Source organism: Grus americana, chromosome 1 (genome assembly GCF_028858705.1).
Source record: "Grus americana isolate bGruAme1 chromosome 1, bGruAme1.mat, whole genome shotgun sequence".
In the NCBI taxonomy this organism is placed as follows: Eukaryota; Metazoa; Chordata; class Aves; order Gruiformes; family Gruidae; genus Grus; species Grus americana.
The window spans coordinates 68,489,373-68,517,077 of record NC_072852.1 but is presented as its reverse complement, the minus strand read 5'-3'; the positions used below and the strand labels follow the sequence as shown (position 1 = coordinate 68,517,077).

General features: G+C 50.0%; 2 protein-coding genes across 5 annotated transcripts in view; one reads left to right on the top strand and one right to left on the bottom strand.

Moving 5' to 3' along the window:
* Positions 1-2,195, top strand: part of NINJ2 (ninjurin 2) — a 50,423-nt gene extending 48,228 nt beyond the window's left edge. The window contains exons 3-4 of one of the 2 annotated variants that reach the window (XM_054844748.1): positions 99-294; positions 1,173-2,195. In XM_054844748.1, coding sequence (XP_054700723.1) covers positions 99-262 — 164 coding nt within the window. In that variant the 3' untranslated portion in view covers positions 263-294; positions 1,173-2,195. The remainder of the gene's footprint in view (positions 1-98; positions 295-1,172) is intronic. The other variant, XM_054844759.1, reaches the window with a different exon arrangement.
* A 1,668-nt stretch (positions 2,196-3,863) lies between these two features.
* B4GALNT3 (beta-1,4-N-acetyl-galactosaminyltransferase 3) overlaps positions 3,864-27,705 on the bottom strand; it is a 72,948-nt gene continuing 49,106 nt past the window's right edge. For 2 of the 3 annotated variants that reach the window (XM_054810376.1, XM_054810386.1), the window contains 17 exons: positions 22,563-22,658; positions 22,317-22,407; positions 21,314-21,414; positions 20,884-20,951; positions 20,252-20,330; positions 19,773-19,839; positions 17,839-17,982; positions 17,309-17,418; positions 16,294-16,394; positions 14,935-15,011; positions 13,334-14,336; positions 11,457-11,755; positions 11,155-11,308; positions 10,322-10,394; positions 9,717-9,870; positions 8,855-8,981; positions 3,864-8,050 (listed from right to left, as the gene is read on the bottom strand). In XM_054810376.1, the coding sequence (XP_054666351.1) occupies positions 7,942-8,050; positions 8,855-8,981; positions 9,717-9,870; positions 10,322-10,394; positions 11,155-11,308; positions 11,457-11,755; positions 13,334-14,336; positions 14,935-15,011; positions 16,294-16,394; positions 17,309-17,418; positions 17,839-17,982; positions 19,773-19,839; positions 20,252-20,330; positions 20,884-20,951; positions 21,314-21,414; positions 22,317-22,407; positions 22,563-22,658 (2,853 nt within the window). In that variant the 3' untranslated portion in view covers positions 3,864-7,941. Of the gene's footprint in view, positions 8,051-8,854; positions 8,982-9,716; positions 9,871-10,321; positions 10,395-11,154; positions 11,309-11,456; positions 11,756-13,333; positions 14,337-14,934; positions 15,012-16,293; positions 16,395-17,308; positions 17,419-17,838; positions 17,983-19,772; positions 19,840-20,251; positions 20,331-20,883; positions 20,952-21,313; positions 21,415-22,316; positions 22,408-22,562; positions 22,659-27,705 lie in introns of those variants that run through there. The other variant, XM_054810394.1, reaches the window with a different exon arrangement.

The window sequence follows — 27,705 nt, the reverse complement described above, 5'->3', positions numbered from 1 at the left end:
CCCAGGGGCACCACAGACATTCACCAGGCAGGGAAGGCTTGCAGGGGCTGGGGGACAAAGCTACAAATGTCCCTTTCTTTTTGCATTGTATCGCACAGCTCGTTTGAACCTGAATGATGTCGCAAAGCAACCCCGCCTGAATATACTCAACAATGCTGCCACAGCTCTCATCTTCATCACTGTCATCCTCAACATCTTCATCACGGCCTTTGGGGTGCAGAAGACCGGCCTCTACCCTACCAGGAATTTTCGACCTTATTAAGTCATGGGACAATGGAGTCAGCTAAGAAAGGGGTGAGTTCCCATCACTGCCAGCCCCTGGAAGGGCTCTCCAGCTCAGCAAACATCATTGCAAAGTGGAGAAGCAGAAATCAAAGCTGCACAAATTAACAAATTAACATGCCTTTCCAGAGGCATGTTGTTGTCCCACAGGCATCCAGGGCCGTTAAACAAATTCCCTCAGAGGAGGAGAATTTCCTTGCTTGGTCTTTTAAAGCAAGAACACCAAATATCCCAACTGCTGGGATTCAGCAGCAGCAAGTGGTTTTCAGAAAAGTGCAAACCTCATGCTAGATACAGATAGCAGTTGTGAATGGGAGCTAAATTTGGGGAAGAAAACCAGGGATGTATCCAAAGATGGCAGCGTTATCTGAGCAGAAGAAAAGGAAGGTGGTGGGGAGGTGGGGGGTGAAAGAGCTCTTTGCAACAGGCAGTGTGGTTTGGCAGGGGCTGTTTTAAGAATTTAACTCTCAAGAGAGAGTCTTGTGAATAAGAGTCCAACCAAATGCTTGTGTTCCCATGTCAGGTCAGATGAGGGAATGACACGTTCTTAGGTCAAAAGTGCTTTAGCTCAAGAAGCAAAGTTCACATCTCTTGCATACATGACCTGCAACATATAAACATAGTTTAAATGCAACATAACGGGGCAACAGCCAGCAAGAAAGCTTGACAAACACACAATATGATGAGGGAGAATGCAAAGGCCAAAAGCCTCTTTAAAAACACTGTCAGCTTGGAATCTAGATGGGTGCAGGCGCTGAAGAGCGGCACCCCACACCCGCAGAGGTGGCCATGGTGCCGAGTGACCCCGTACACCGTGATGGCTCCTCTCTGCCTGTGCAGCGCAGAGGAGCCTGCTGTGACCTTACTGGCATTTCTTGTCTTCCCTGCAGGATCTTTTCCCAGCGGACTGGTGGGGAAAGCTCTCCTCTGCATTTTTACTGACCTCAGCAGCAGCCCGTCAATGAAACCAGAGAACTGGGTTAAACTTTCAAAACTGCGTGCGTTTCGTGGTATACCGGCCCCTTACCATAACCCTTTTGCAGTTCTGAAGGGGTGAAATCTTCTGTTGCCTTTTGAAGCTACAGCAAACTCTGCTAGAGAAAGCTGCAGGAACAGCAGCAGGTACACAATTTCAAAGTGCGATTCTGTAAATCTCATCTCATTTTAGTTGCCTGCTTCACATATTCCAGATTGGCTCATTTTGTAGAGAAGACTGAACAATTTACTTTGTAAGCTAAATAAACAAAAAAAAAGACCAGCTTTTTTGTCTCGAGCATAATTTGCTATACTTAAAGCAATGCTGTCTGGTAGTTGATCTCCCAAACATTGGAATGGATTTCTCCAAATAAAAAAGATTACATTCTCATGGGAGGATAGGAAAGTGTATGTATGTCAATGTAGCTAAAACCAGTTCAAATGTTTCCCTAGTTGTTTAAAAATAAAATAAAATGTGAAATGGTTAAGAAAACAATCAGATATTTCCAGCATTAAGAAAATTAACAATGACGGAAAATAGATATTATGGTCTGATATCATTGCCGGGGACCTATCCGTAATGGTGCCAGAGTAGCCTGACAATATTAAGTAGAAAATGAGGAAACATTATACATAAAAAGACACTCTAGGCTTATTGCCACAATGAGAAATGACAGGTGCATAGTATATTACTTTATTAAAAAGTCACCATTATAATTTAAGGTGTTATCATTAATATAAATGTTTTTAAATAATATAATTTTTATATTGACAATGCTGGGAATTCTCTTGTACTAGAACAATTTGTTTCCTTTAAAAAAAGTCTTTGAATTAATGACTTTTCAGATTTTTTTGGAAAGAGTGAAGATTTTTGAGACTAAACTTTGTAACCCTGTAGTCATACTAAAAATGGGTATCTTAATAACCTGGTGTAAGCCTATTTAAATAATGACATGCTTTTCTCATTATTAAATGATTTTGTCATTGTACAGCAGAATCAGAGTTCAATATGGATTTTTCTCTTTGCATACTCTTCCCACCGCTGGGAAAGAAATGTCATGGAAATGTCCACATATTAGTCTTCAGGAGGTACGGGGGTGACTGACACTTTAAAAACCAGATAGGGGCAGATTTGATTTGTACTCTATATTTACCTTACAGAACTGAATTTCTGTTTAAGTCACAGGGGTGTTTCTTCTGGAGAGCGCGTGGATGATCTTGCCCATGATGGCTGGTGGGGTAGGGCTACAGGCCAGCACCAGCTGGTACCTGCAAATGACAGTAGCTTTTTTGCAGCTGAAGGAAGGCTGTATAGAAAGAGTAGGGTGGAAAATGCCAGTTATGTATTTACCAGAAAATAAAATAGCAAAGCTGAACACAGTCCGGGATCTGTTTGGTGAAGCAGGTAAAGACTCGTCCTCCACTTTGTCCAGGGGATGGCAGGTCTGGAGCGACACTGAGTGCTGCTTATCTCGGTCCTTGGTCTTTCCTGAGACCAACAGCAAAGAGGGGTGACTGTTTCAGGGAAGCCTCTGTTACCCCGCTCTCCTCTAGAAACAGGCTTCACAGTAGAGGCAGAAAAACTAGTTTCAGCCAATGCAAAACCACCAGCTAAGGGCCTTCAGCCACTACTGGCCAGCTGGGTTCATGAAAAGGTAAAAAATTATGCATCCCGTGTGCAGATCCCAAATCCTGTGACTCATTGCTTCGCAGAGCAGGAGGCAAAGCAATTAGCATTGATGACTGAATGTAAAGAGAGGAAAAAAAAAAAAGTAAAGGTTCAGCTGGGAAAGAAGCAGCGAGGGGAATTGCATTACCGGATCTTTACTTCAACATCATCATTTCAGAGAGCTGCCAGGTCAGGTATGGCAGCGTACGAGGCCCGCCCAAGTGGAGAGGGCTTCCCGTCACCCAGGCCAGGTGAGCAGAAGGCCGGCAGCGCGCTGGAATGCTTTTCCCCTGTCACCTTTAATAATTGTTTCTCATTATAATGGAATTGGACTCATTAGCAACCTTTGCTGCCTTGTTTCCCTCTCCATGTCTGACTCCCATTCCTGCCAAGCTTTTTATACTCAGAAGAGGCCGAGTTGAAGTGAAAAGAGGCCAAGTTTGAACCTAGATAAGCAGTTGCTGTGAAAGTGCTGACCTCCTGTTTGTGTGGGCTGTGCAAGCACCAAGCTCAGGTCTAGGCTCTCACCTGCGATCTTCTCCAGGAATTGTTCCCTGCTTGCAAGAATGTTCATTCTCTGCATTCTCTCTCCACGATCACATAGACCTTCTGCTTTGCTGGGATGTGTATTTGTCCAATGTTTTTACCTTGTTTCACATGATAAACCCATGAAGACAGGAGAAAACCTGTTTTCTTGCCATCCCACTTTCTACAGCCTTAAAGGGGACTGAAACAAGTCTTGCTCCTGGCTAACCGAGCTCGCCGCATTGCCCACCCGCCTCCTGCTGTGGAGCTCTCGCTGGCTTGGGCAGAGAGTGACCCATCTCTCTGGTATTGACTATGCCTTCGGTTATATGAGGCCACAGGAGCAACATCTGGTTTCTAATCCCTGCTGTGTGGTGATGCAGCTGTGCGTAACACACGGACAGAACCGAGCTCTTGTAGGAAGACGATGTATTTATAAAACGTGGAGGAGAATCAGTATATCCCCCAGCTCTAACAGAGAGGTGGCCCAGGAGTTGTCTTGAAGGCACAGAGCCACTTTAAGGCAGATAATTCAAAGGTACAGTTCAGATTTTTAACACAAGGCATCAGAATCTAAAAATAATCAACTTCAGACATTTGTAGGCAATAAGAAGAGGCGAGATGTTCATATCGGGCAAACATTAAAGACAATGACAAAACAAGTCACATTATAATTTTCACACAATACATTTCTCTCAGAATGAAAGCCAGCCCTTCTTCATTCCCTTCGCTGGTCTGCAAAACAAACCCCAGCCCCACAATTCAGTCCTGAAGACCGAGTTGGCATTTGTGGGCAGAGCCACCTTGCCATGCACCCTGTGTTTGGGGGCCTGGGTTCCCCAGCCTGGCCACATCCTGCCACAGGGAAGGTCTCTTCTGTAGCACGGCCCATCACCTCCCCAGCTGTCCCCGGCTGGAGAGCTGCTGGAGCAGCTCCCTCCTGCCTGCTTGATGCACGGGAAATCCTGTGCAACCGATTTCCTCCTGCCATCGAGGCAGGACGCAGCCAGGATGCACATGAAGGCCAGAAACACGGGGTAAACTTCACCGCAAACTCAGGCACAGCTTCCTAAAAACTTCCTTGTGACAGAAAGGAGATCGACTGTCAGGGGACTCAGCTTCCCAGCTGTGGTGAAGCCAGGTTCCCTCTTGCTCTCTGGGAGTTGTGCTGGACCCAGAGACGAGCCCTCCTTGCAACGGCAGTGCACACCGTGCAACACTAGTCACGGGGCAAACCACCTGCTGATCAGGGGCTGCGATGGCCTGGCCACTGCCCTGGATGACTTTCACTGCATGGCTGCGGGACCACCTGCTCCTGCTGTGCTCCCTGCTCTCCCCCTCATCATGACTCTGGGGAGAAAAACTGCAGGTTGTTTTGGAAGAGAGGCAGCAGCCTCAAAGCAAAGACTGGCACCGCTCCTGCAAAATTTGTTGCTGGCCAGCAGGCCAGGGATAGTGTGGCCCCTTCTCTCCCTACAACCCACAGCGGTCTCTGAATGTGTGGGCTGGAAGACAGCTTTTGTCCCCATGGGCTGTCTCCAGGCTCCTCCATGGAGGCTGCCAATGAGTGCCAATTAGTATTAATCACGTTTATTACCACAATGCTTAAATACCAACTAAGAATCCCCACTGTGCTATAGCAAGGGAAGAACATTTGTGACGGCAACTTTGACAGCGGGGATACTGGCCATAAGGAAACTGGGCTGAAACCCACTAACTCCTTACATCTCCACCACGGAGTCCTCATGAGGTAAAAAGTTCTGCTTGCCACTGGCCTAGGTTACAAGGTGTGAAGGAAGGAGCACAGTCACAGCTAAAGCATGGAAGCAAAATCCTCAAATTCTGCTGGCAGTGCTGGAGTGAGGGCTGCACCCTACTTTCCAGTCCACTCTTTGCTGACTGTCCTCTCTGGTGAGGAAGAGGGGTTACTCCTATCATTTAAGCCAAGTGAGTTACCTTCTGGATGCACCTAACCCTTACCAGTGTCTGCAGATGAATGCCAGGGGCTAACTTTAGGTGCTGCAGACCACAGCTAAGCCAGATGCGAAAGCACCCTTCCTCCCTGTGCATGACATAAGGGCCAGCACTGAATCCATCGGCTCTCCATCTACAGAACGGGCATGATGCCGTTCTCTGCTTGATGGGGCCAAACAGCTGGGTCCTGCTAACACCTCGCCATGTCCCGAGGCTCACCCTCCCCACCAGCCTCTCCCCATTCCACAGGGATTGCGTGACAAAGCCAGCCCGGACAGGCTGCGGAGGCGCAGTCCCGGAGCCTGAAGAGCAGCTCACCTGCACACTCGCGGGGTTGTGCCTGTGTCTGAATGAAGCACAGGCTCTGACATGCACCGAGAGCACGACTGACACTGCACATTCCAGGCAGAAACAGAGCTTATTGCAACATTGCATCACAGGGCTCTGGCCTCCTAAACTCCTACAATATATTTTTAAAAAAATAATAGTGTTGACTGTTGACTGCCTCTTCCCTCTCACCCCAACTGCAGTGTTTCATTTCTTAGTCTCTACATGGGTGAAGTACTTCCCTCAATAAAAAGACTGCTCTGGCCTGGGCAGAAAGCTAAGGCTGCCTCTTTTGAAATATTCAGTGCCTGCATTCTGGCAAAGGCTCCGTGGACTCAGAGACACAGCCGTCTCTTGTCTACTTCTCACCTTAGCTGCACACTGCGCAGGGAAACTTTCTGAAATCTGGCTGACTTTTTTTGACTCCATCAGTCACAAAACCTGGACTGAGGCAAGCACATGATTTGACAAGATTTCTATCTCACCTTCCAGAACTTGCATGTTCAGTTTTCTACTGCAATAGTGGAACTTGACGGACTTGTCAAACACCACAGAATTAATAATAAATTAATGCCTACTCTGAATTGGCATCCACTCCATCAGCGTAAAAAGCAAACAACTCTAGTGCCATGTCAGCACTGCTTGCAGCCTGCATACCTCCATTACTCACTTCTCAACAACTCCCCACAGAGCTGGGCGCCATGAGCAGCATCCTATGTCACGCTCTTCCCTGAAGCTTGAGACCAGCAGCAGCCTTTTCAGCATGGCATCGGGACACCGAAGCTCCAGTGTAGAGCATTGAGTGTGCTGGGATTTCTGGGTTTCTACAGTCTTGTAAAATGGTTACAGGGGTAAAAAGTCTTGCCTTACGCTAATGAGAGTTTTAGGGGATGAGAACTCCCTGTAGCATCAGGCCGGCTGTAGATCGGGGCTCTTTCCACAGTCCTTGGATCAATGCCAGCATGGGTCTGCCCATCCTTTCAGTTACTCAACCCTCTTCTGTCCTCGCTGTTCTTTGCACCCAGTGCGCATGCCAAGGCCTGAAGCCTCCTCCTCCATACCGGGCCAGAGCTTCCAGGGCTGTTCCAGAGATGAAGCACCAACAGCTGTGCTGGTTCTTCAACCAAGAAGCTGGCTCTTTACATAAAAGTCAAACTATGACAAGACATAACTGTGAGGCCATAACTTATTAAATTAACCTTTAGATGCTGCATAAATGTACAAGATTTAGAGAGCAGAATACTCTGCCTTCTCTTTTTCTGACAAAATCACAATATCTCAACTAATAAAATATTGCCACTTCTTCCCTGCTAGGGTTTCCCTGATATCGTTAAGGACAAACACACATGTCTGTCAGATAAGGCTGCAAAGTTCCTCCTGAGATGCCCTCCTAGCCTCTTTGTATAACCGCTCCACTATCCTGAGGCAGTGGATCAGTAACTTAGGTGGAGTTGTGACATCAACCCCTGCCACCTTGCCCAGCTGCAGGCAAACGTGGCTCTCATAAGGGCAGTATACTTGCATCTCATCCATGGCCCATAATTTGCTGAATATGAGCAGTTTTTCATAACAACTAAAGTGAAAAGCACAGAGAAACATCTAAGCACCAGCAGCCTAAAGTGCCTATCAGCTCCTCTGCATCCAGATTTCCTTGGGTCAGCACATGGGCATGTGGACACAATACAGTTGAGAGAACTTACTTTGGCCCCTGTCCAAAAGCGTGGATATTGGAGAGATGGGGAAGGAAGGGAAATGGGAAGGGTTGTTTTTTTTTTCTTTTTTTCAGTCAAGTATTGAAAGAGAATCTGCGTTACTCTAAATAAACCATTCTGGGCTTAGCTGGGATTTGTGTTTGTTTGGTTTGCACCATGCAAGACTCAACGGAAAATATGGCACCTCTCCCACTGTACCATCCGCCAGATGGCATGGCAGGATATAAGAGTCCTTCACTTGTCGACATCTCCCCCGCACGCCTTCCCAGCAAGACACGGATCCCACGTCTTGGATACGACGACTCACAAGAGAAGCTCCTGCTCCCCTAGTGTGACCGTCCCTTCCTCGGCTGTGCCATCCCATCGAAGGGCTCTGGAGGCAGAGGAAGAGTGTGTGTGCTCGGCTGTGTGCCTCAATAAAGTGCACGTCGAGATGAGACGGTGGACGGTGCTGCTGAGCAGCTTTGGGGTTGAAGGCTACCGTGTCTTCAGCTGGCGCCGGTTCCACATGCCCCGCTTCGAGTGAAACCAGTGGAAAAAGTTTCTCAGGGAGAGACGTTCCACTTCCAGCCCAGCCTGCAAGATCCTGGCAGAAAGGAGAAGGGTAGATTTAGGGAAACCTGGATCGCAGAGATACTGCGGGGGCCTCAGCCCCAAGAAATCCCTTTTAAGTTGTGTTGCTGTCAAGAGACCTCAATCAAATTGAAGACTCCAGGATAGCTCAGGGGTATCTCATTTCCATTAGCAGGCATCTAACGACACTCACTGAGCGTTTATGCACCCTTGAGAGCAGGACTGGTCAGGAGCAGCCTGCGCACGCCAGGCTAGGAGGAAAGACAGCTGGCAGCACGGGATTGCTCAGGATGCTAGTCTTTTCTGCAGTCATCTGACAGAAAAGACAGGACAGGCCCCAAACTTAGAACTACAAACCCAGAGGCCTAGGATTTGTAGAGCAGAGATGCCTCATCATAAACTTCTCGGAAATTGTAACTGTACCTCATGATCTTTAAATGTCTCTCTGACAGTTGTGCTTCTGGGCAATTGCTATATGTAGTACGGGAAGTCCAAGGGACCCAAACTGGACCCGCTGGGCACTGTGCTGCTTGAAGAGGACAAAGTCTTCACAATCTCCAGTGCCTGATCTGCAGTGTGGCTGGAAGGCACTGGGAAACGGCTCCTCTCTCATCAGTGACTGTAGCAGTGTATTTTGGGTCCACTTGCCTACTAGGTTTGAGGTCAGGACACGCTCAAAGACTCTCCCTCACTGACCAAGCTTATGGTGTCATTAGTCACCTCAGTCTCCTCAGAGTCCCACTCCCCTGGTCATTGGTCCTCCAGTAGCTAATGTGTCTCCCCTCCTGAGCACAACAATGATGCAATGGATGCCTACCTGTCCAGGAGTTCCCAGTCCTCTCCTCCCCAGCGGTCCCGAAACTCTTTTGTGTTCATGCCTCCGATCTTGTCCAGGTCAGACTTGTATATGCCCAGGAGACCAAACCCATTCACCTCCCAGTAGCCTGAGGACAGCACAAATGAAGCACAGGTATGTTGGTGCTTTGAACCACTGATGACTCCAGCAGGGGTGCTGCAGTGAGACTTAAGCTACTTTTAGCACAATGTTGACACCAGAGTCAACTCAGCATGAGCCGGCCATATTAAAGCTTTGGGAAGTGAGAAAGGCTTGCGGACAGACAGCATGGGCTGTCCTATGAACTTGTTAGCAGAGCCTCTCACATCTCCTGTCTGGCAGCATAGTGCCTAATGTACCTGGACTGTCCCAGCTTCGAAGGATCCCTGTGCCTGGATGGCTCAGGATGGCCACCTCTGTCTAAAGGAAATCCTACGCTCAGATGATCTGTGCCACTTTCCTCCCCCCTGACTTGGGTTAGTTTCCCTCACCCCTGGGCTACCAGCTCTCCTCAGGACAGGCTGTGCCCCCTAAGAAAAGAGAGAAATGGACAGAAAGGAGTAAAGGAGGGGTTTTCCAAGGTCCTCAAATCCATAGAGAGGCCTAGGAGATGACCAGGAGAAACATCACATAAAGGGCTCTGCTGCCTCTTTGATCTCAAATTCCAGGTACCTGACACCGTTAAACCCCATCCTACAACTAATGCACTCTAACTGAGTGGCCCTAAAAGTACCTTAAGCTCCAGACCTCGACAGCACTAGAGGAACAAATCTAGAAGTGGCAGACACCTCCTTTTTTCCGCATTCCCCAAGGTCTGAGCCAAAGTGGGTCCACTCCCTCTTACCGTCAGGCCACTGTGGGGACATGCCGCAGTGCAGCCTCATGACCATGGGTGCAAAGGCCATCTTGCCTTCCACGCAGTGCTTCCGGATTGAATCAATGATTCCAGCTGGGAAGTGGATGTGGAGGTCACACAGGAAAATGATGCTATGAGGGTCCTGGAACCAACCACACCGGTTGGGAAAAAAATAGGTTGACTTTAAGTAAGGGGCAGGAAGACAGAGATACGGGAGTGAATTAAAGAGCCATTCATTGCTACATCAGAAATCAAGACCCTAGGGGCTGGCAAAATGGCCACTGAGTGGTTGTTCAATGATGGGTGTGAAATACTATGACTATGACCTGGCAGAAAGCTGCTCACAACGCTGCTACTGCTAATTTCCTTCCTGATAGTCCCAGCGGGTGGACCAAGAACAAAATGGACCGCAGGCTCCTCAGAATAAAGGGAGATACCCTTACTCTGGAGGGACAGGAAACACATCTACATTTGGTTAGGTCTGCTAGGCTATTCCTTTGCCTAAAAACCAATGTGTTCGGTATGAAAGGCAGAGGTAGCACCAGACACATACTAGAAACTTCCCTGTTGACCCCAAAGGCCCCCAGGCTTACCGTCACGAGGTCTATCCCCGCCTGCAGCCCAGCAGAACGCTCGAAATTCCCTGTCAGCTTCAAGTACTGATAGCTGGGGGTCAGATGGGAAAGAGAAGTTCAGTGCGTGCATGCGGGCAAGCACATAAAGCACCGCTAGCAGCGGTACACCGCAGGCGTCATGCTGTGGAGCTGCCCTCACCCCCATGCATCCTCTCAAGGAGAAGGAAAGCCTTTGCTGGGCGAGTGTACAAGCTCAGCGCTGCTCCAGGTCCTAGCATGCCCTGAGGGTCTTCCCCTTTGTGCAGCAAGGATAGGGCAGGCCCTACTAGAAGTCTTTTGAGCTCTAGTCCAGCTCTATCCTAGGACTAGACTTGTTACTGGGAACCCCTGGCACGTAAAGGAAATGACCAGCCAAGGCTGGTTCAGATCAGAGTAGACTAAGCCAGACAGTTATTCCAGCAAGCGGGGTCCCCAGAGGTCTCCACGCTCTCTGTCCCATTTCTCACAGCTTTCTTGTCATCTCTGTTGTCCCCCTGCCCCATCACTGCAAGACCTGCTTTCTCTTCTCTCTTGCAAACTTGAACAAAAGCCAGGAGAAGAGACATGTATCTGGATGGATGACTACAACAAATATTGCCTTACAGTTTTGTAACACTATTGTATGCAGTATATGTGTATGTACATTATAACAACAATATATTCATGTATATATGCCAGGTCTGGATGGATGTTATCTTTGGGTTTCCAGCCGCAGGAGGCTGTGGCTGGTCAATACACAGAGATTGGCAGATGTGCTGTGTTTGCAGGCATATGTACGTGAACAGTTTTTTGTGACCAAGCAGTACTCTCACCGGTGCAAGGTAGACCTTTTCAGAGCCTTCTCTACATCCATGTCATCGCTGCTGTAGTCTGTGATGATGATGTTGAAGTATGGATCCTTAGTGACTTGGAACAGCTCTTCCATGTCGGAGATGAACTGCAGCACCCAACGTGCCTGGTTTTTTACTGGTTGTATTGCAAGAGGGAGAGAATCAAAGCAAAATGGATTTCAAAGATGGTGTGGCTTCTCAACAGGCAAGGCTTCTTGCCTTCTCTCAAATCCCGCTAACAATGCAGGGATGAGCAACGTCCTGGGGAAGCAGGTCCCCCTTACCTGGCACCACGAAGTGAACCATGGCACGGTGGTTCCAGGAAAAGCCCTGGGGCCAGCACAGCTCTGGCTCATTTGCCACAGCCATCAGGTGCCGCCGGCGACCCCACGCCAGGTTCCTCATCTTCCTCTCCTCCTCCTCATCGCTGCCAATGCCCTGCCAGCCCCGCGCAAAGACGTACTCGGAGAAGCGGACGAGCCGCTCTCCCTGCTCCAGCAGCTCCAGCTCCAGCAGGTAGCGGCTGCCCCGCATGCGGTCCTGGCGTTTCTCCACGTTCACAACACGCTGCAGCTGGAAACGCCTGTGGGAGAGACAGCTGGGGTAGGCATGGCCCCCGTACATCAGCCCCTCTCCCACCTCCAGCCCATTCAGCTCTGACAGGCTCTTTCCTCCTGGCTAGCACAAACCTTTTTGTCCCCAGCTTCCCCCCGCTTTGCTGCACCACTTCCAAAGTCCCATGGGAAGGTTTAGCACCTGTTTCCTAAATCCACAAGCATGTGGGATTAGATCTGGGATTCCAGCCAAGAGAAAATAGTTGGCAAGGGAAATGAAATAAAGGTGACACAGAAAATAACAAATGTGTCTGGATGACTGTAGGGTTGGTAATAGTGTGTGTATTCAACACCTCCTACAATGATCTTGGCACAAGGAATATGTTTGGGCTAATGAAATTGGCTGATGACAGCTTATCAGCCAATAACAGGGAGTAGGACTGAGCAATCATACAGTAAAAACTGGGGTGAGCTGTAGGTTCAGAATGGTCAAAACAGGATGAAATGCCAGGTTGTGTCCTTTCACATCATAACAAGAGTTTCTGCTGTAAAATGGATACTCATCAGTTAAAAATGCTGAGAAAAGCTGGCATGTACTCATCAGTTACACTGTGACTGTGACTGATGTGGCCCTGAAAAAACAAAAGAGATCTTAAGATGTAGCATGAGACCTGCTTCCAGCAGGGACCGGGAACTAGTAACATCCAATCTATAAAACATCTAGGATACTGATTATTTTTGTACAGGAAAATTAACCAAAACTTAAACCAGCATGAAGAAGGGCAGATAGGAAAATTATGGAAATAGAGGTCAACTCATCAGAAGGGTCAGGAGTTGGATTGTTTAGCTTATAGAGGGTCAGAGGAGGTACATCTGTTTGCCAGAAAGGCAATCAAGATGGTAAGTCTTGAGAAGAAAAAGAACCATATCAAGACCATGTAAAAACAGAGTACCAGCAAAAGCTGATCTCCAGTGGGTCATCGAAGAAGTGAGGAGCTGAAACATCTTCCCAAATTGGTACTAGGATCTACAGATCTAGCTAGTTTTAAGATGGAGGTGCACACATTCAGATAACAGTGTAGGTTACTTTGTTGTGTATGAGGTCAGTGTACTGACCCACGTTATCTGACAGGTCCCTTCTGGTTCTATATCCTAAGTGATTCACAGGCTGAGGTGTGGCAGACATCAAACCACAAGCACAAGGAGCTCCACTCCTACTTCATATCAGCAGGGTTTCTTAATCTCCAGCTGGTAAAATGCTCCTGTGTGCTCTCCATACCTGCACTGCACAAGGAGGAAGCCAGCAAAAGGCCAGTGATGCCAGTTGGATGGGAACCTCCAATCTTTCACATTTACAGCCACCAGCTGTTGGAGGGCAATATTCAACACCCAGACACGGTCTGGTGTCCAGTAAATCCCATTTCTCAGTCAAAAGAGGTATCTAAAGCCCAAGTTTTTACATAGATTCCTTGCCTAAAGTCTTATTTCCCACATCCAGTTTATCCTCTGATTTCCACTAGCTCCTCACACGACAGGTATTCCCTGTGCAGTGTGGTACACCAGCTCCGGGACACTGCCCCTTGGTTTTTACACTGTGCCTTACTTACCCTTTACTCCTCTGGTTGAGCTTCTTCAGGAAGACACGTGTGACTTCCAGGGCCTCCCTTTCTCTTAGCAGCAAGTTTCCTGACGTGTTGCATTTCAGGTCAATCCAATCTGTGCGCAGCATGTGGAAGTCCAGGTTGCTTGTGCTGAAGGTCTGTTCCCAGTTCACCGCCTGGTCAAACACTGGTACATAATCAAAATCCTCCTCACCTTCCTCCTCGGGGTCCCCATCCACCTCTTCCTCTTCTGCTGCCACAGGTCCAGATTTGCCCTTCACAGGAGATGCCACCTGTGCCTCTCCCTCACCCATGTCCCCACCGTTGGCCGCCTTGTGCTCAGCAATGTAGGACTCCACTTGGTTCAGCCACTGCGGCAGCCCAGGCTGCTGGCTGGGGCTGGCAGCACCCACAGCATGTCTGCTGGCTTTGCCAGAGACTGGGACTGCTTTCCCAGCTGGCACGGTGTCCGCTGGCTGCAGTCCGTCCTTAGCGGCACTGAGGTCTCCTCGAGCTCTCATCCCTTTGGGAATCAAGACCCCTGAGTCCCTGGGGCCGCTGAGAGGCTGCTCCCTTTGAGACACGGTCCTAGAAGGAGGGTTCACCTTTTTGACGAGCGCTCTCCCCTGGATGGCCCTGGCGTGCTGCAGAGGGCTCCTGGAGTTGTCTTTGATGCCAGCTTTTAAACGGGGTTTCTTCATTACTGGGTCCCTCTCTAGGCCAGCCTGGCTGAGGCTTTGGTTGGCAGAGGCCAGCGTCGCTGATTTGACACCAGACCTCTTCGTCCCTCTCCTCTGTAGCCCCTCTTCTATGTCACCACCCACCACTGAGAGGAGCCGACGACGTTCCCGGAGGGAATAGTCCTCGTGAACATTATCGTTGCCCACCATGCTGCTGGGAGCGTTGCCTGCTGGCTCTGCCCTCCCCATGCCAGGGCGCTTGTGGGGGCTGGTACTCTCCACATCCTGCTCCATGTACTGCAGGTCATCCAGGTTCCCCTCCTGGGAGCCTGCAGGAGTAATCACAGTTACACCTCTGGCATCGCCCTGCTGTCTTCCCTGTCCTGACCCAGGCACCCACCCCACCGGGGGCAGCTACTTCTTGCCTCATCTCAGCGTTGTCTCTCCTGATCAGATGGACAGGGATGCTCTCACACATGGGAGCTGTGCTCTTGCTGGTACCAACCTCCTCAACACCTATCAGCCAGCATTGTGGAAGGCTGCGGAGGGGTCTGGCTTTGCCTTTAGCTGTCGATCTGGCCACAGCTTTGCAGGGCAGGTGTGAGCATAGGCTGCCATGCTGCACACCTCTGGTTCTGTCGCTTCTGCCCACGTTTCTGCTGGAATTGCACCTCAGCTATGCTGCAGGCCTGAGAGTTAGTTGTCACGTTGTCCACTACAGCCCACTGTTTGGTGATCTCCCAACCTGCCCTTAAGAAAAATGAAAGTGGCAGCAAAAATCTCCTCCCAGCCACAGCTCTCTGGCAGGGAAGGGCTGTGACTTCCTTGGCATGGAAAGTCAACAGCTTCTCTCAGGTGATGCTGGAAGATCACAAACAAAAGTGACAGATAAAAGGATTCTCCAGGCTCTGATGTTAGGGTCCCTACCTGGCTGCTCTGTCTTTTCTCCAGAGTCCAGGCTCTTCTCTGGCCGGTCCACTTTCATGTACTTGTAGAATCCAAATCTGCAGAGCAAAGGGCAAAACACAAGTTTGATGAAAGTTACGTTGCCCCCTCCAAATAATTATAGCCGCTGCTTCAGAGGTGATGGTCCATTACTCTGATTACATCTACCCAGCATCTCTAGATCCTCCTTTCCGATCATCATCACCATCTTTCATATCTTTGGGCAATCAGATCTTACTCCGCACTGTCAAGGACGTCAATTTTCCTTGCTTATCATCCCAGTCTCTCAGGCATTTCCCATAAGCACAGGAGGAAATCCCAATTTAAGTACTCTGAAACAATTCTTCAGACTCCCTTAAACTGCTCCTTAAAGCTCACTTATGATGTAGTGCTCACAAATGCAAGTCATCATGCTGCAAAAGTGGCTCAGGTAGGTAATTGCAATGATCTCCCTCTCTCTTTCCTCTCATACCACCACTGTCTGTATGCTGTCCTCATATGCCTGTGCTTCAAGCTTTTGGGAGGGATCTCCAAGACTGTTTCCCATCCTTGATGCAAAGCAAAATGGGCCCCCAGTTCCCAAATCCTGTCACAATACAAATGAATCTTCAAAGCAATAAACCTGCGTGGCACATTCCAGCCCACGGCAGCCACCTTCTCCATCCTTCACTATGAACACCAGTCCCATGAGTTCCCTCCCAAACCAATGATATGATCTGTTGTTTCAGCCCTCAAAATAGTCCTGTAGGGAGGAAGAAGATCCTGAGCACAGGGAGACCACCATCAGTTATCTCACCAGAAAAGTGACTCTCCTTATCCTACAAAACAGTCCTCCTGAACGGAGGAGAGTCCTCACACAAGGTGTCTGCCTGTTGCAGGGGGGGAGCATGTGAGTGGCAGTTCCCTTGCAGGGCCACCACTGGGAGCTGGACTTCAGTGAAGAGTAACGACATGCATTTCTTCCCCCAGAGAGATGCCTGGTGATGAGTGTGGTTTGGCTATCATGGTGACAGCCATCAGGAGGCTCCAGCTGCTGGCAGGCAAAGTTTGCTGGAAATACACTCCCTGATGTAGTGGAACAAACGTGCTCTGACCCAGCTACTGGGTTAACAGAGCAAGAAAAGCAGCAGCAGTTTCCCCTTGAGACCTGAACATATTTTCTTTTAGAGGGAGCATAAGTTATTGAAAGAAACTATAAAGGCTTAAATGTTTTGCAAGGCTTAGGGGATCTTTAAGAATTAAGAGAGTTCTACAGAAGTGAGTATGCAATTCCACCCCAATTCCAGACTGCAAACCACCTCCTCCCTCCCTGCTAGTAAGCCCACATTTGCAGCATCCTACCTTTCCAAGTAATAAGGGTTTTCCTGATAGAAGCATTTGTTATCTTTCTCCATGTGGCTCAGGCGGCTGTAATCATTTGGGTAAACAAAGGATAAATGAACCTGGGAAGAAGGGAGGAAAATAAAGTAAACCCCTCAATAAATGCCAGATATCAGTCACAAGGTGACCCAGACACAGTTGTGAGGTGACCAGCCCTTTTGAGAGGGAGCAGGGGTTGCTCACTATTTGCCTCTCCAAGGCACCCAGTAGCAGGTTGTGAGAACAGAAAACAGAAGGAAGCGTGCTGGGATGTGTGCAGGGGTGTGCCTTTTTATCTGTCTCTCGGCATCTGTCTGTCCATCTCTGTAACTGTTTATATCCTATAACAGAGAAAGAACTGGCTGGGAGAGAGGTGGGCAAGTCCTCCTGAAGAGATGCAGGGGATCACAGGAGCCCAGAAAGCCTGTGGGGAAACCCCCGGGCAAGGCTGAGGGAGCTGGGACCGCCCAGGATGCGAGTCCCTTGGGGAGTGTAGGCTTGCACTGGCATCCAGGGAGGGCAAACCATGCTGGTGACCTGACCCCAGCAGATCTCAGAGGCTGCTCTGCTCTGAAGGGGATTAATCCCTGCTATGTTGCACGTCCCACAAAGGTGAGCTCCTCCTCAAGACCTGTTTTAAATCTGTCAGGGGCCTTAATCCACGCAGACTACAGTTCACGCCATGGAGAATAAAATCCTTGGCTATTATGAGGCTCGGTGTGAAGGCAAGCTCAGCACTTCGGCTTGAGGTTCAAGGGGCTCTGTAAGACACGCACACACTTGTACCCCAGCGAGAGCCGTGAGCAGTGCATAGCACCCATCTCCCTTCTCTTGGTATTGCCCTTTGGCATGTACTGAGATGCTCAGACCTGAACAGTAGATGGTCAAATTTGCCCAGGAGCTTCAGATTGGTGGAGAGGCCCCGTGATTAATGGGATCTCCTTCTTTCCTCCTTGTGTTCTCCTGGACAAGTACCCGCTCAAAGAATAAAACTTACAAATTGGAGTCCCTGGTAGCGCTGCAGAGGAAATCCATTCACCAGGTAGCTGGGCTTGTAGGGGCAGTCTGGCAAGGCTCGGCGTACACGAGACTTGCTGAGCAGAGGCACTGAGAAGAAGAAACACGTAGCCAAGCATTGCTGGATGAACCCTGCTGCAACCAATGCATCAGCTTACTTACTTCTGTGCCTTGTTTCTATTTATCCATGTGAAATACTAACAGATACATAAAACAACCTACCTTGCACAGCTCATCTCTTTACATTGCTCTATGGCACTTACACTAAAATATTAGGCCCAGGGACATCATGTGAGTTGGACGCCAAGAAAGAGGAGCTGGGTTTAGTCTGTGCTTTGTCTCCTACAGCGACTGATATTGTGTGCTGCCCCCCCCGCCCCTTCTGCACCGCGGAGAAAAAAAGCGTGGCCTTTGATAACCATGGCGTAGGAGGACACTCTTTCTCAGCTGTGCTACTGCATGTGCTGTGACAGGCTGCAGCTACCTCCTCAGCTACTTTGCAAGTCTTACCTTTGTAAAGAGTGTCCCGGGGGTCAGGCTTCAACATGTCAGCCGGGTGTGCCTTGCTGCCTGTGCTGTCAGCAGGACGGCTCGTGTGACTGGCCAACGTCTGCGGGATATGCCCAACCTCATCCATCTTTAAAAGTGTCTCGTCTAGAAACCAGAGAGAGAACGGAAGCAGGAGGAAGGGCTGATTCGTCCCTTGTCTCAAAGAGCGTCCTTCCCCAGTGTCAGCCCTTTCTAAATGGCATTGCATCTATGGCACTAATGCTGTCTCTGGTGTAGCAATGCCTAAATGGTGCTGATCAGGAGCTTCACTGCAAAGACACCGTGGGAAGGAAAGGCTTTGACTCAGAAAGCTGGAAATACAGAAGCTGTGGGGTAAGAACATGGCTATGACTGAAAGCAAACACACACAGTGATGAATAACAGAGGAAAATGACCTCTTGCCTTGGACACACCAGCAGTAGTGTGCTGAAGAAGCCCCGCACTGGCAGGAATTACTGGACACTTCTGAATTACTAGTATTAAATTTCTTTTAAAAGGAGATAGGAAAGATGAATGGGAGGAGAAACCTGAGGAGCAGAGCTTTCTCCTGTGCTGGAAAAGGAGCAGGACCGTGGGGCAAGGCCTTCAGCAGCCAAGGAAGATGGTGCTCCAGCAGGGGAATGGAGACCCACAGCAAGCCAGGAGCAATGGGAAGCTTAAACTCAAGACTGGGTATTGGTTAAGTTTTCTCTTGGGTATTGCTTTCAGAGGATTTCGTGTCTCCAGGGTTTTACTCTGAGGTAAGGGGGACTGAATCAATAGCCAGGAGGAAAAGACAATATGCTGCCAAGAGCACTGGGGTTCGTGTCAGTAACTTTTGGGTATTGAACAACATGGGAACCCAGAAGGAATGGGATAACGATACAGCCAAACGCTCATATGGAAGAAGGAAGCACTGTATGGGCAGAAGGTGCCAGTTAAAGATAAGACTGCAGCACTGTGCCCAACCACAAAGGGATCTTCTGGGTTGTGAGTCTTCCCTATAACAGGGAAATATTAAGAAGAAAAAAGCAGAAGGAAAAAGGATGGGGACAGAAAACCTAAGTGAAAGCCTAGTCCTGGCCAAATGGCCGGTTTCAGAAAATACAGCAGCAGGTTGCAATCCAAGACACAGTAAACATGTCTCAATTACATCAGGGAGTCTTCTGTGGGCAAAAGCGTTGGCATGGAAAAAAGCCCAGAGATGTTGGAAGGCAAGAGTGGTAGATACGCAAAGGGGGAATGCTGGCAGAGGAAAGCGATGCTGACAAAGCTAATTAAAGGTAAACAGGACTAAGGAGCTCCTTAACCGATAGAGGCATCACTTGATGTGCTAAGAAGGATTTACAAAACAGGAGGGACCGGGCTGATGTGCTTGCTGCAACCCAGCAGCAACTTGAAGAGACTTGAGGCTGACATAGAAGAAAGCAGCATCCCCCAATATCACTAGTGTATTCCATTGTGTCCAGCACCCAGAGTGAAATCTCCCGGAAGTGCTACAGCAGCCGCTTCCCCCTGGTCACGTCCAGCTGCCAGCACACCTGACATGGCTCCCATGACATGGGCCCTACGTTCCCCCTAGCTCTCTGCACAATGGGTGGGCAACCTCCATCCCATGTTACTCTCACACCTGGAACAGTTTCCCTCACCCTTGCAGACTGTTTTCTCTGTCCTTCCTCACTGACTATAGATTTCCCTCAAATAATGTTCCAATCCTACTTCCAATTCTCCTGTATTTAATAATGAGTCACACTCTCGTCCAGAGGTCTCTCTCCTGACCTGTCTCCACTTCTTTCCTGTAATGATCTGTACACATGGTATTTGCCTGGCTAGACTATGATTCATGGTGAAACACCAATGATACGTTTTGGAAGAATGGGGAGGTACTCGGGGAAATCTGTGGTGAAGATACTTACTAGCAAAAAGGGAGACGTATTGGGAGTCAATGACTTTGAACTTCGCTTCTGGGTCATTCAGTCTCCACTGGAACAGAGAAACACATTAAAACGATGCTTATGGAGTTAAGCAAGCCTGAACTACAAGAACAGGCACAAGATGTTTTTTCACCAGATGGTCTCGCAGCTTCCTCCTTCTCCTTACTATGACCTAATTTACCTAGCAGCAAAAGACTGGGAATGAGCTGAGATCCCCCAGGACACATCCAAAGCAGGAAAGGACAAAGAGCTGCAACAGAGACCAGAGAGAGCAGAACTATCCCAAACAAGCAAAGTGTCCTGACATGTGGCCAGGACTATCCCACACAGAAGTAGGTAAGGACTCTGGAAGGGATTAGATGCATCTCATGCAAAGAGGACCTGGGGCCTAGGAAAGGAGGGAAATCATTCCTGAGCTCTGCGGGGATGCATACACAGCATGGCCATTTGCACGGACTCACTGCTACTTCCACATGGTCTGTTCCTCTGTCATCCTGCTTGTGCAGCACCTCAAAATAGTACCTGCCTGCAGCTGACAACCTGTGAAGAACAACGTGTCTGTCACCAACAGCATTAAGCAACATTTCTTAGCTTGTCAGCAGACAATGAGTGGAGAGCAACCGCCCCCACAAAACAACCTAATTCTCAGGCTGAGCAGGGTTAGGACTGCCAAGAAAATCCAGATGCTGACAGCGAGATAGGTAGCTTCCCTCGTGCACCTGGAGTGCTCCAGACCCTTCTCAGTTAATTCTGAATAACTCCCTTTCAGTCTTGCCTGCTGGGTTTTGGCCTCTGGGAAACCTGGCCAGTTCCAAGGCAGGAAGCTCAGGATACAGTTCATATAGAGGAGTCTGGATTTGCTGGTGGCTGCTTCCTCAAGGGAAGAAAAATTCAGTGTTGGATTCCTGCAGTAAATCAGCAAAGTAACTGGCACAGGTGTGGATGTGTCACTTCAGCTTTGGTGATACCCCAGAGTAATCCCTGTCTCATATTGCTAAATCCTTCAGAACAAGCCTGGGTTCCTTTTCCTTGTCCTTGTGATTTCCTGGCCATGTGCAGAGGTGGCTAGGAGCGAGGGGCTCTGCTCACTCACCTCACCATCTTTGACTGCTGACTCTGAAATTTCCCAAACTCCCCTGGTGCAGTCCACTCCTTCCCTGTCTGTGAAGAGACAGAAAATAGTCTAGTTAAAATGAGTTTCTTCCCAGTTACTGTGCTGGAGCAATGGAGAGAGAAAATTGAGCCACTCCTCCTAGTAACTTGTCCGTGAGATCCACAACCTGTAGAAAGATTTAAGTCCCTAAATAATGAGCCTGGGGCTCTCAACACCAGTGCCAATATGTAACTGGCTTAAGGTATGTTGTGTGGCACCTGTCCGGCTTCTGTGGTGGTGGCAGTGGTGTCTGTAGTTGGGCAGGAGAAGAAACTTGGCTAGTCCAAGGATGTATGTAAGACAGGAATGTCTCCATCCCCACAGAAACATTAAAGCCTTGATGGAAGAAGCCATGCAGCATGCACTGTACCTTGCCTACACTGGCCAGCAGCTGGAGACCAGAGGTCTTTTCATCTGGACTCAGCCAGAACTCAGCATTGTCATCCGCAGCAATGGCAAACTGAAACTCACCTGTCGAGAGATGGAAGGAGTAAGTAGGGCTCTGGGGTAAGGGCTTGTGCACAGAACGGATTCTGCTCCTCTAAAATGCTGTCTTCACCCTTTTTCCTGGTGAGACCATACCTCCCCTTTTGATATTACCCTCCCCTGCCTTTGAACCTCTCTGAATTCTCTAACTCTGCTGCGACTGAAAACAAAACATTACAAATGCAACTGGTTCACTATCCCTCTGGCATTGGCTTCACCTAACATCTACCCTGGAAAGCTAAGAAGTCCATGCAAAGTTTCCCTGCCTCCCTTTTTGTTTCCAGAGCAAATTTTTTGTGTGAGAAGCTGCGTTTAGATAGAGGAACGTGCACGTGGAGCCAGGAAAGGAGACAGAGGTACTTGAGTCTTGCTGTTCTGGCTGGAGTTACAGGGATGGCAGTCAAGAGCCAGGGGACCAGGAGACGTGAGTGAGCGCTAGCAGGCTGCTCCAGGCAGAAGCATGCAGCTGGTCAATACAGCTGTCAGCTGCTGTCGGATGCTATTCATGCACGTGGGGAGCAGCAGGAACATAAATGATGTCATGTACAGTCCTGTGCATGTGAGGGTGGGAGGCAAGAAAAGCTCAGGGAGTGCTTGTGCCCACGTACACGCCATGGCGCTGCGCATTCACAACAGCACTGTTTTGAATCCAGCACTTCCCATTTGCCGCCTTCTGCGCTTTTCCTTTCCACCTTACAGAGGAGGCAGATGTGTTTCACCCATGCCAAGGCCATGGCCAGTCACACGCAGCCAGCTGGGCCACCCACGTGAGGGATCTCGTGTTGGGCTTGCTGGGGTGAGGGCACCAGTGGTTCAGCACCAGGAGGGGAGGGAGCAGCAGGGGAGAAGAGACGCGAGCAGCAGCACAGCATCCTCAGAGCCCTCACCATCAGTAAAAGGATGCAGGTAGCCAAATATCCGGAGACCGTAGTTGGTCCATTTTGGGGACACTGCCAGCTTCTTCAGTGTAGTTCGTGTCTGAAGTGGAAGAAGATAAAAATAACAGAGCAGGAGCAGGAGGACAGAGGAGATGATGGAGAGGGATGGGGACGGAATGCACAGGGAGCAGTGGTCATCCAGCTGGGAAGCAGAGCTGGGAAGCATGGGACAGAGGGTGTCAAGGTCTTACTCACATGGGGGAAGAGGGGGAAGTGCAGGTTCTTCCTGAGCTGCTCAGTGGAGCTGCCGCACCAGTCCTCGAACACGTGCAGATTGGCCTGGCCCTGGAACTGGGGGGTAGAAGTGGAACACCATGAATTTCTGCATCCTTCCCCTGCATCCCTCCCTGTCCTGCCAACCTTGACCATGGACCCTGGCACTGGACAGCTTGTGAGAGCGAAGTAAGACGCCACTGCCGCGAGGGGCTGGTCTCTGGGAGACTTGGGTCCAGACCTCTGTGTCTCATCAGCTGAGGGTTTGGGGTTGGGCCAGGTGACAGTCTGAACAGCACCGGGGAACTGTGATAATGCCCGGGACAGCTCAGTTAAGTGCCTGGGGTTCACTCCATTTTGTTCCATCGAGGAGATGTTTACCCAGAGGGCTGCGTTCTGAGGCCATGGTGTGGGACATGCACATGTGGCAGCAGCCCCCCACAATCCAGCAAAGAGAACGTAGAGACTTAAGTCCTTCAAGAAGGCATTTTGGGCTTCCCCACCATTTCAGGGCTGTTTTCCTGACCCGAGGAAGAGGGGACACCCTACGGAGGGGAGATGGCAGATGCCCTTCTCAAAACACATCTGCAAGGTGAAGCTCATGGAGGATGGTAAGAACAGGGAGACAGAGGCTCTGCAGGCTGGGGAGCAGCAGTGCAGGCGAGTCAGTGGGCAGCGTGGCCTCTGCATACCCACAGAGACACAGAAATGCTGGGGGGAGTGGGGGTCCCCTCCGGGACAGCGTAGGAGGGTGGCTGTCCCCACTACCCAGCTGGCCCCACCAGGAGAGGCTGTGGGTGCCCAACGGAGACCTGGAGCACAGCTTTGCTGGTAAAAGCTTGCTGGCCACTGGGGGATTTCAGCGATACGCTCCTCAAGCCATTCAGAAGGGAGGAGCTGGCTGCCCCCCACCGAAGTCTGAGCTCTCTGCCTGCAACCAGTGGAGCTGGATGCTGAAACGCTCCTCGCAGGATCGACATATAACAGCAGAGAATAAATACGCTGGAGACTGTAGAAGCTACCTTAGATGGGGAAATGCTGAAGAAAGGAATAGGTTGCCTTGGGACCAGGGAGGTTTTGCCATGGCTGTCTTGCCTATATAAGGGCTGTGTGAGCAGGGCTGGGGAAACCACCTGAACAGCACCCAAATGTCTACAGATGGCAGCAAATTCTTAGTTTTGGCTGGGGAGTCTCTAGCAGGGCTGAAGCGGAGGACCCAACCCCTCTGTGCACTCCTGGCAGAGAAATCGCTTCGCGGAGTTATTTTTCCCAGGATACCGGGTTGGGGTTTCATTTTGCAATAAACCGTGGCTTGAAGGAAGGATACGGAGCTGACTTGGCCTGGCACCAGCTTATGCAGCAGCGCTCCTCGCGAGCTGTGCGCTTTAGTCATGCACGTGAAAACCACGTCTGCGTGCCAGGCAAAACACATTCACAACCACTGCTGTTCTTGAGTGGTCTCTCGTCAGCCCTCTCTCACTGGTGTCTGCACTGCCAGGGCTTGACTGATGTCTGCAAGCCCATGCTGTCCCCCACTATTATCTCCTCTTCTTTCCTCCTCTGCTGACATCCCTCAGACTGGATTCTGCCCATCAGGCAAGAGAAAAAGCAGCGAGACAAAGTGGATGTAATTCCCCAGAGTGATGATGCACAAAATCAGAGAGGAACTGCACAGAGGGCTCAGGGTGATGAATGCAGCCAAGAGACACCTGGGACTCCACAGGGACTTGTGATACAAATAAATCACTGCAAACGTGACAAACACTGAACTGTACAAAATTGCTGGGCAGTCCCATGCCCCGTGGCCAAATCCAGGTTCATACCCAAGGGTCTTACACTATTTTTCTCAGCCAAATCAAAACACGACAATTGCTGTTTCTTGTGGAACACGAAGCGAGGTGAACAGGCTAGGCTCCCACAGCGAGTCACTGCCAGAAACTGTGTCTTCTGCCAGTCAGGTTGCTGCTAGCCACGAGTGATGCTGGTTTTTCTTCTTAAAAAATGGTTTGCACACTGCAGATAGCAGGCTCAGATCTCTATCAAATGTAGCACAACACTCCCACACTGTGGAGAGGCTGGTGCTGCAGTCCCCTCCTGGCAAAGATAGACCGTGGGGATGCTCCCAAGGCTTGGGACTGCAATGGAGCTGGGCTGGCTTTGGCATGGGATAGCCCAAATGCCAAAACAGATCTTTGTGAGGTAAGTCCCAGAAGAGTGGCTAGACTTGCTCAAATGTTTGCAGAAGAAACTTGGACCAGTCTCATTCTAATACAATACTTCACTGCAGAGTTTGGCAGTATTAGGGAGAGGGCAGCCTACTAAAAAATAAGGCAGACACCACTGTACTAGGCGCTCCATCAGTGCTGTAAGAGATGGTCCCTGAGATTTCTAGCCTGACACCCTGTCTCCAAAGTCTTTACAAAGCCATCTGAGAGGAGATTCTGGCAGGAGCTAATGAGATTGCTTCACTTTCCTGCATTCACAGTTATTAGAAATAATTAACTGGTAAATAATAAGCATTTCCTGCATGCAGTTTCAGAGTTTTTTCTAAAGCAACAGATTTTCTCCTGAGCTACAGCAGCCTAACTTACTCTCTGCTTCCTCTGAAAGGGAAAAGAAGAACATTATTGACAGATAAGTGCTGGCTGCCCAAAGCGCTGCTCTGGGACTGAAAACTGAGCTAGGCTTTAATTTTAGGCCCCCAAGAGTCATCAGTGCAGCAGCTGTGTTGAAACCCTATCACCTCTGCCCCTCCAACTTAACTCATGGCTGCCCATTTCAGGCAGCTGACAAATTCCTCTGTTTGCTATTTGGGTCTCCTCTGCAACATGCAGTAAAAATCTCCTGCTTGGGGCTTTTGCAGAGTGCAGCAACAGATAAATGGCACCATCATTCCCAATTCATGCACGCAGCTCCTGAGAAATGTCAATGGAATTTCTAAAACATGGCTACTGAGTTTGACTTCCCATCTTGGAACTACCTGGCCCTGGTTTTGAAAGGGCTGGAAATTTAGGACCTGGTAAGCAACGAGTTAAGTTTCCCTTCTCCCTTTAAAAACATCTGCTTTGAAAATTTTGGATAGATTGATTTGACCAGAACCAGGAATAGAAGCCAAGAGTCTGGGCTTTCAATGGGAGCTGGTATTACATGGTCTGCACCTTCCCTTTTAGAGGGCTCCTCCGGGCCCTCGGCTTCCTCCCTGTCCCAACCCCACCTCCCAGTTACTTATCTCCACCCTGCTGGAATAGTAGCATTGCAAGAACCCCCGTTGGATCCAAAACGGGCACAGGTCGTGCACCAAGGGCACCGTCAGCACGCGCACAAGAGCTGTTCTTCCCGAGAAGGTCTGGGCAGGCTGATACCCTCCTGTGCACAACGCCATGGGCACAAAGCGACTGTGCTGCCCGGGGGAAGGGAGAGCTGAACCTTAACAAGTGCAGGGGGGCAAAAGCTGGGACAGGCCCTTGCTTCTCCACAGCTTCAGGAGTGCAGCTGGGCTCCGAGCCCCAGTGCCGACCCTTCCCGCTGAGCGTGCTGAATTAATGCCTGCCTGCAGCCCTGGCTTTGTGTTAAGAGACTTTGGTATTTCCGCTTCCTTCTAGTGAGCAATTTTAGATTATCAGCCCTTCCTAGGAAAACAGACTGTAAAGGAGGACCAGGCACACAGAGAGCACAGACCTCTCTTTCTAGCCCAAATGCTATCATGTGGCACCACATGCCCAGCAGCTCCTGGCAAGCAAGGAGCCCCAGGGAAGGAAGGCGAAGCAGCAGCAGAGGCCGGGGCAAGCAGCAAAGCCGGGAGGATTGCAGCAGCGGAGATATGACCTGCTGCACTGTATGTAACTGGAGCAGGGTGGAGAAGAACGGTCTTTCCTAATTTAATCCCAGGTGGCTGTGGCATCATGGAGGCAAATCAGCCGCGTAGCTGCGTGCAGCCCAGGGAACGCGCAGCGCCAGGAATGATAAACGGGGCACAGAGAGGGCCTGAGCCAGGGAAGAAAGGCAACATTGTGCTGCCAACTGGAAACTCCAGAGTTCATAAGACTCTTCTGTCTCCGCAGGGCGGCCGCGGCCCCTCCTCCCGCCTGGCCCAGCTCCCCTGACTGGGTGACATTCAGCAGCCAGCAGCTGGGCTTCGCTGCAAGCTCCGCGGTGCCGGGCACTTGTGGGAATCCATCAAGACAAGTTAGCAACAAAGCCCCCCTGTCCCATGAGCCCTGACAGGCACGAGTGGGCAAGCAAGGGATGTGGGCAGGGACAGAGTGAGCAGCAATAGCTTTGTCTTTTAGTCCTCTAAGGAACAGATGCTTCCTCTTAGGGCAGGTTTGGTAGCAGGAGAACGCCCTAGCACAACACCCTGGTTTCATGCAGCACCCATGCATCTATACAGGCACTGCCTGCAAGGGGCCATGCCCCTGGACATCCCTCACACCTCCTTCCTCAGAACGAAGTCCTGAGCCTGCGCAGACATGAAGGGGGAGGCACACATTTTAAATGCCCCCCCAGTGCTGCCCAGACCTTTCTCCGCTCAGAGCTGAACAGAGGCTTTTGCAGAGGTAAATGAGAACGATAGGGCTAACCAGGCCCATTTCTGAAAATCCTTCCCCCACACCTACAGCAGTGCCAAATGGTGACGCTCACGGTCCCACAGCACAGGTTCGCCCTCATGATAGCCAGGCACCTTTCCGAATTAATGAAACAAAACACCCCACATCTCTCCAGCCTGAGGAGGCAGTGGGTGTTGCTAGGAGCTGGAAGACTTTGCTTTGGTGCCTGGAAGGGACAGTGAGGGTAAGGAACATGTGCACGGGCACCCTGAGAAACACAGGGGTGAGGCTGAACCCTGCTTTCCCCCATACACGGGGTATAACTTCATTAGAGGTTTCCTACACACACACACTTTCCCACCACATTATCCAAGGCTGGAGACTTAAACTGCCAATTTCATCTGAAACTGAAAGAGGAAAATTGAAACCTGCCCTTTTTTGGCCATGCTGGCTGCCAGCTCACCCTGCAACCATGTTAATTATTTGTGTTTGTGAGGAATATACCTCTCTATTCAAACAAAGCCCAGCTCCCCGACCTGTGGGAGGCAATCTGCCACCCCTCACCCCAGGAATCAGGC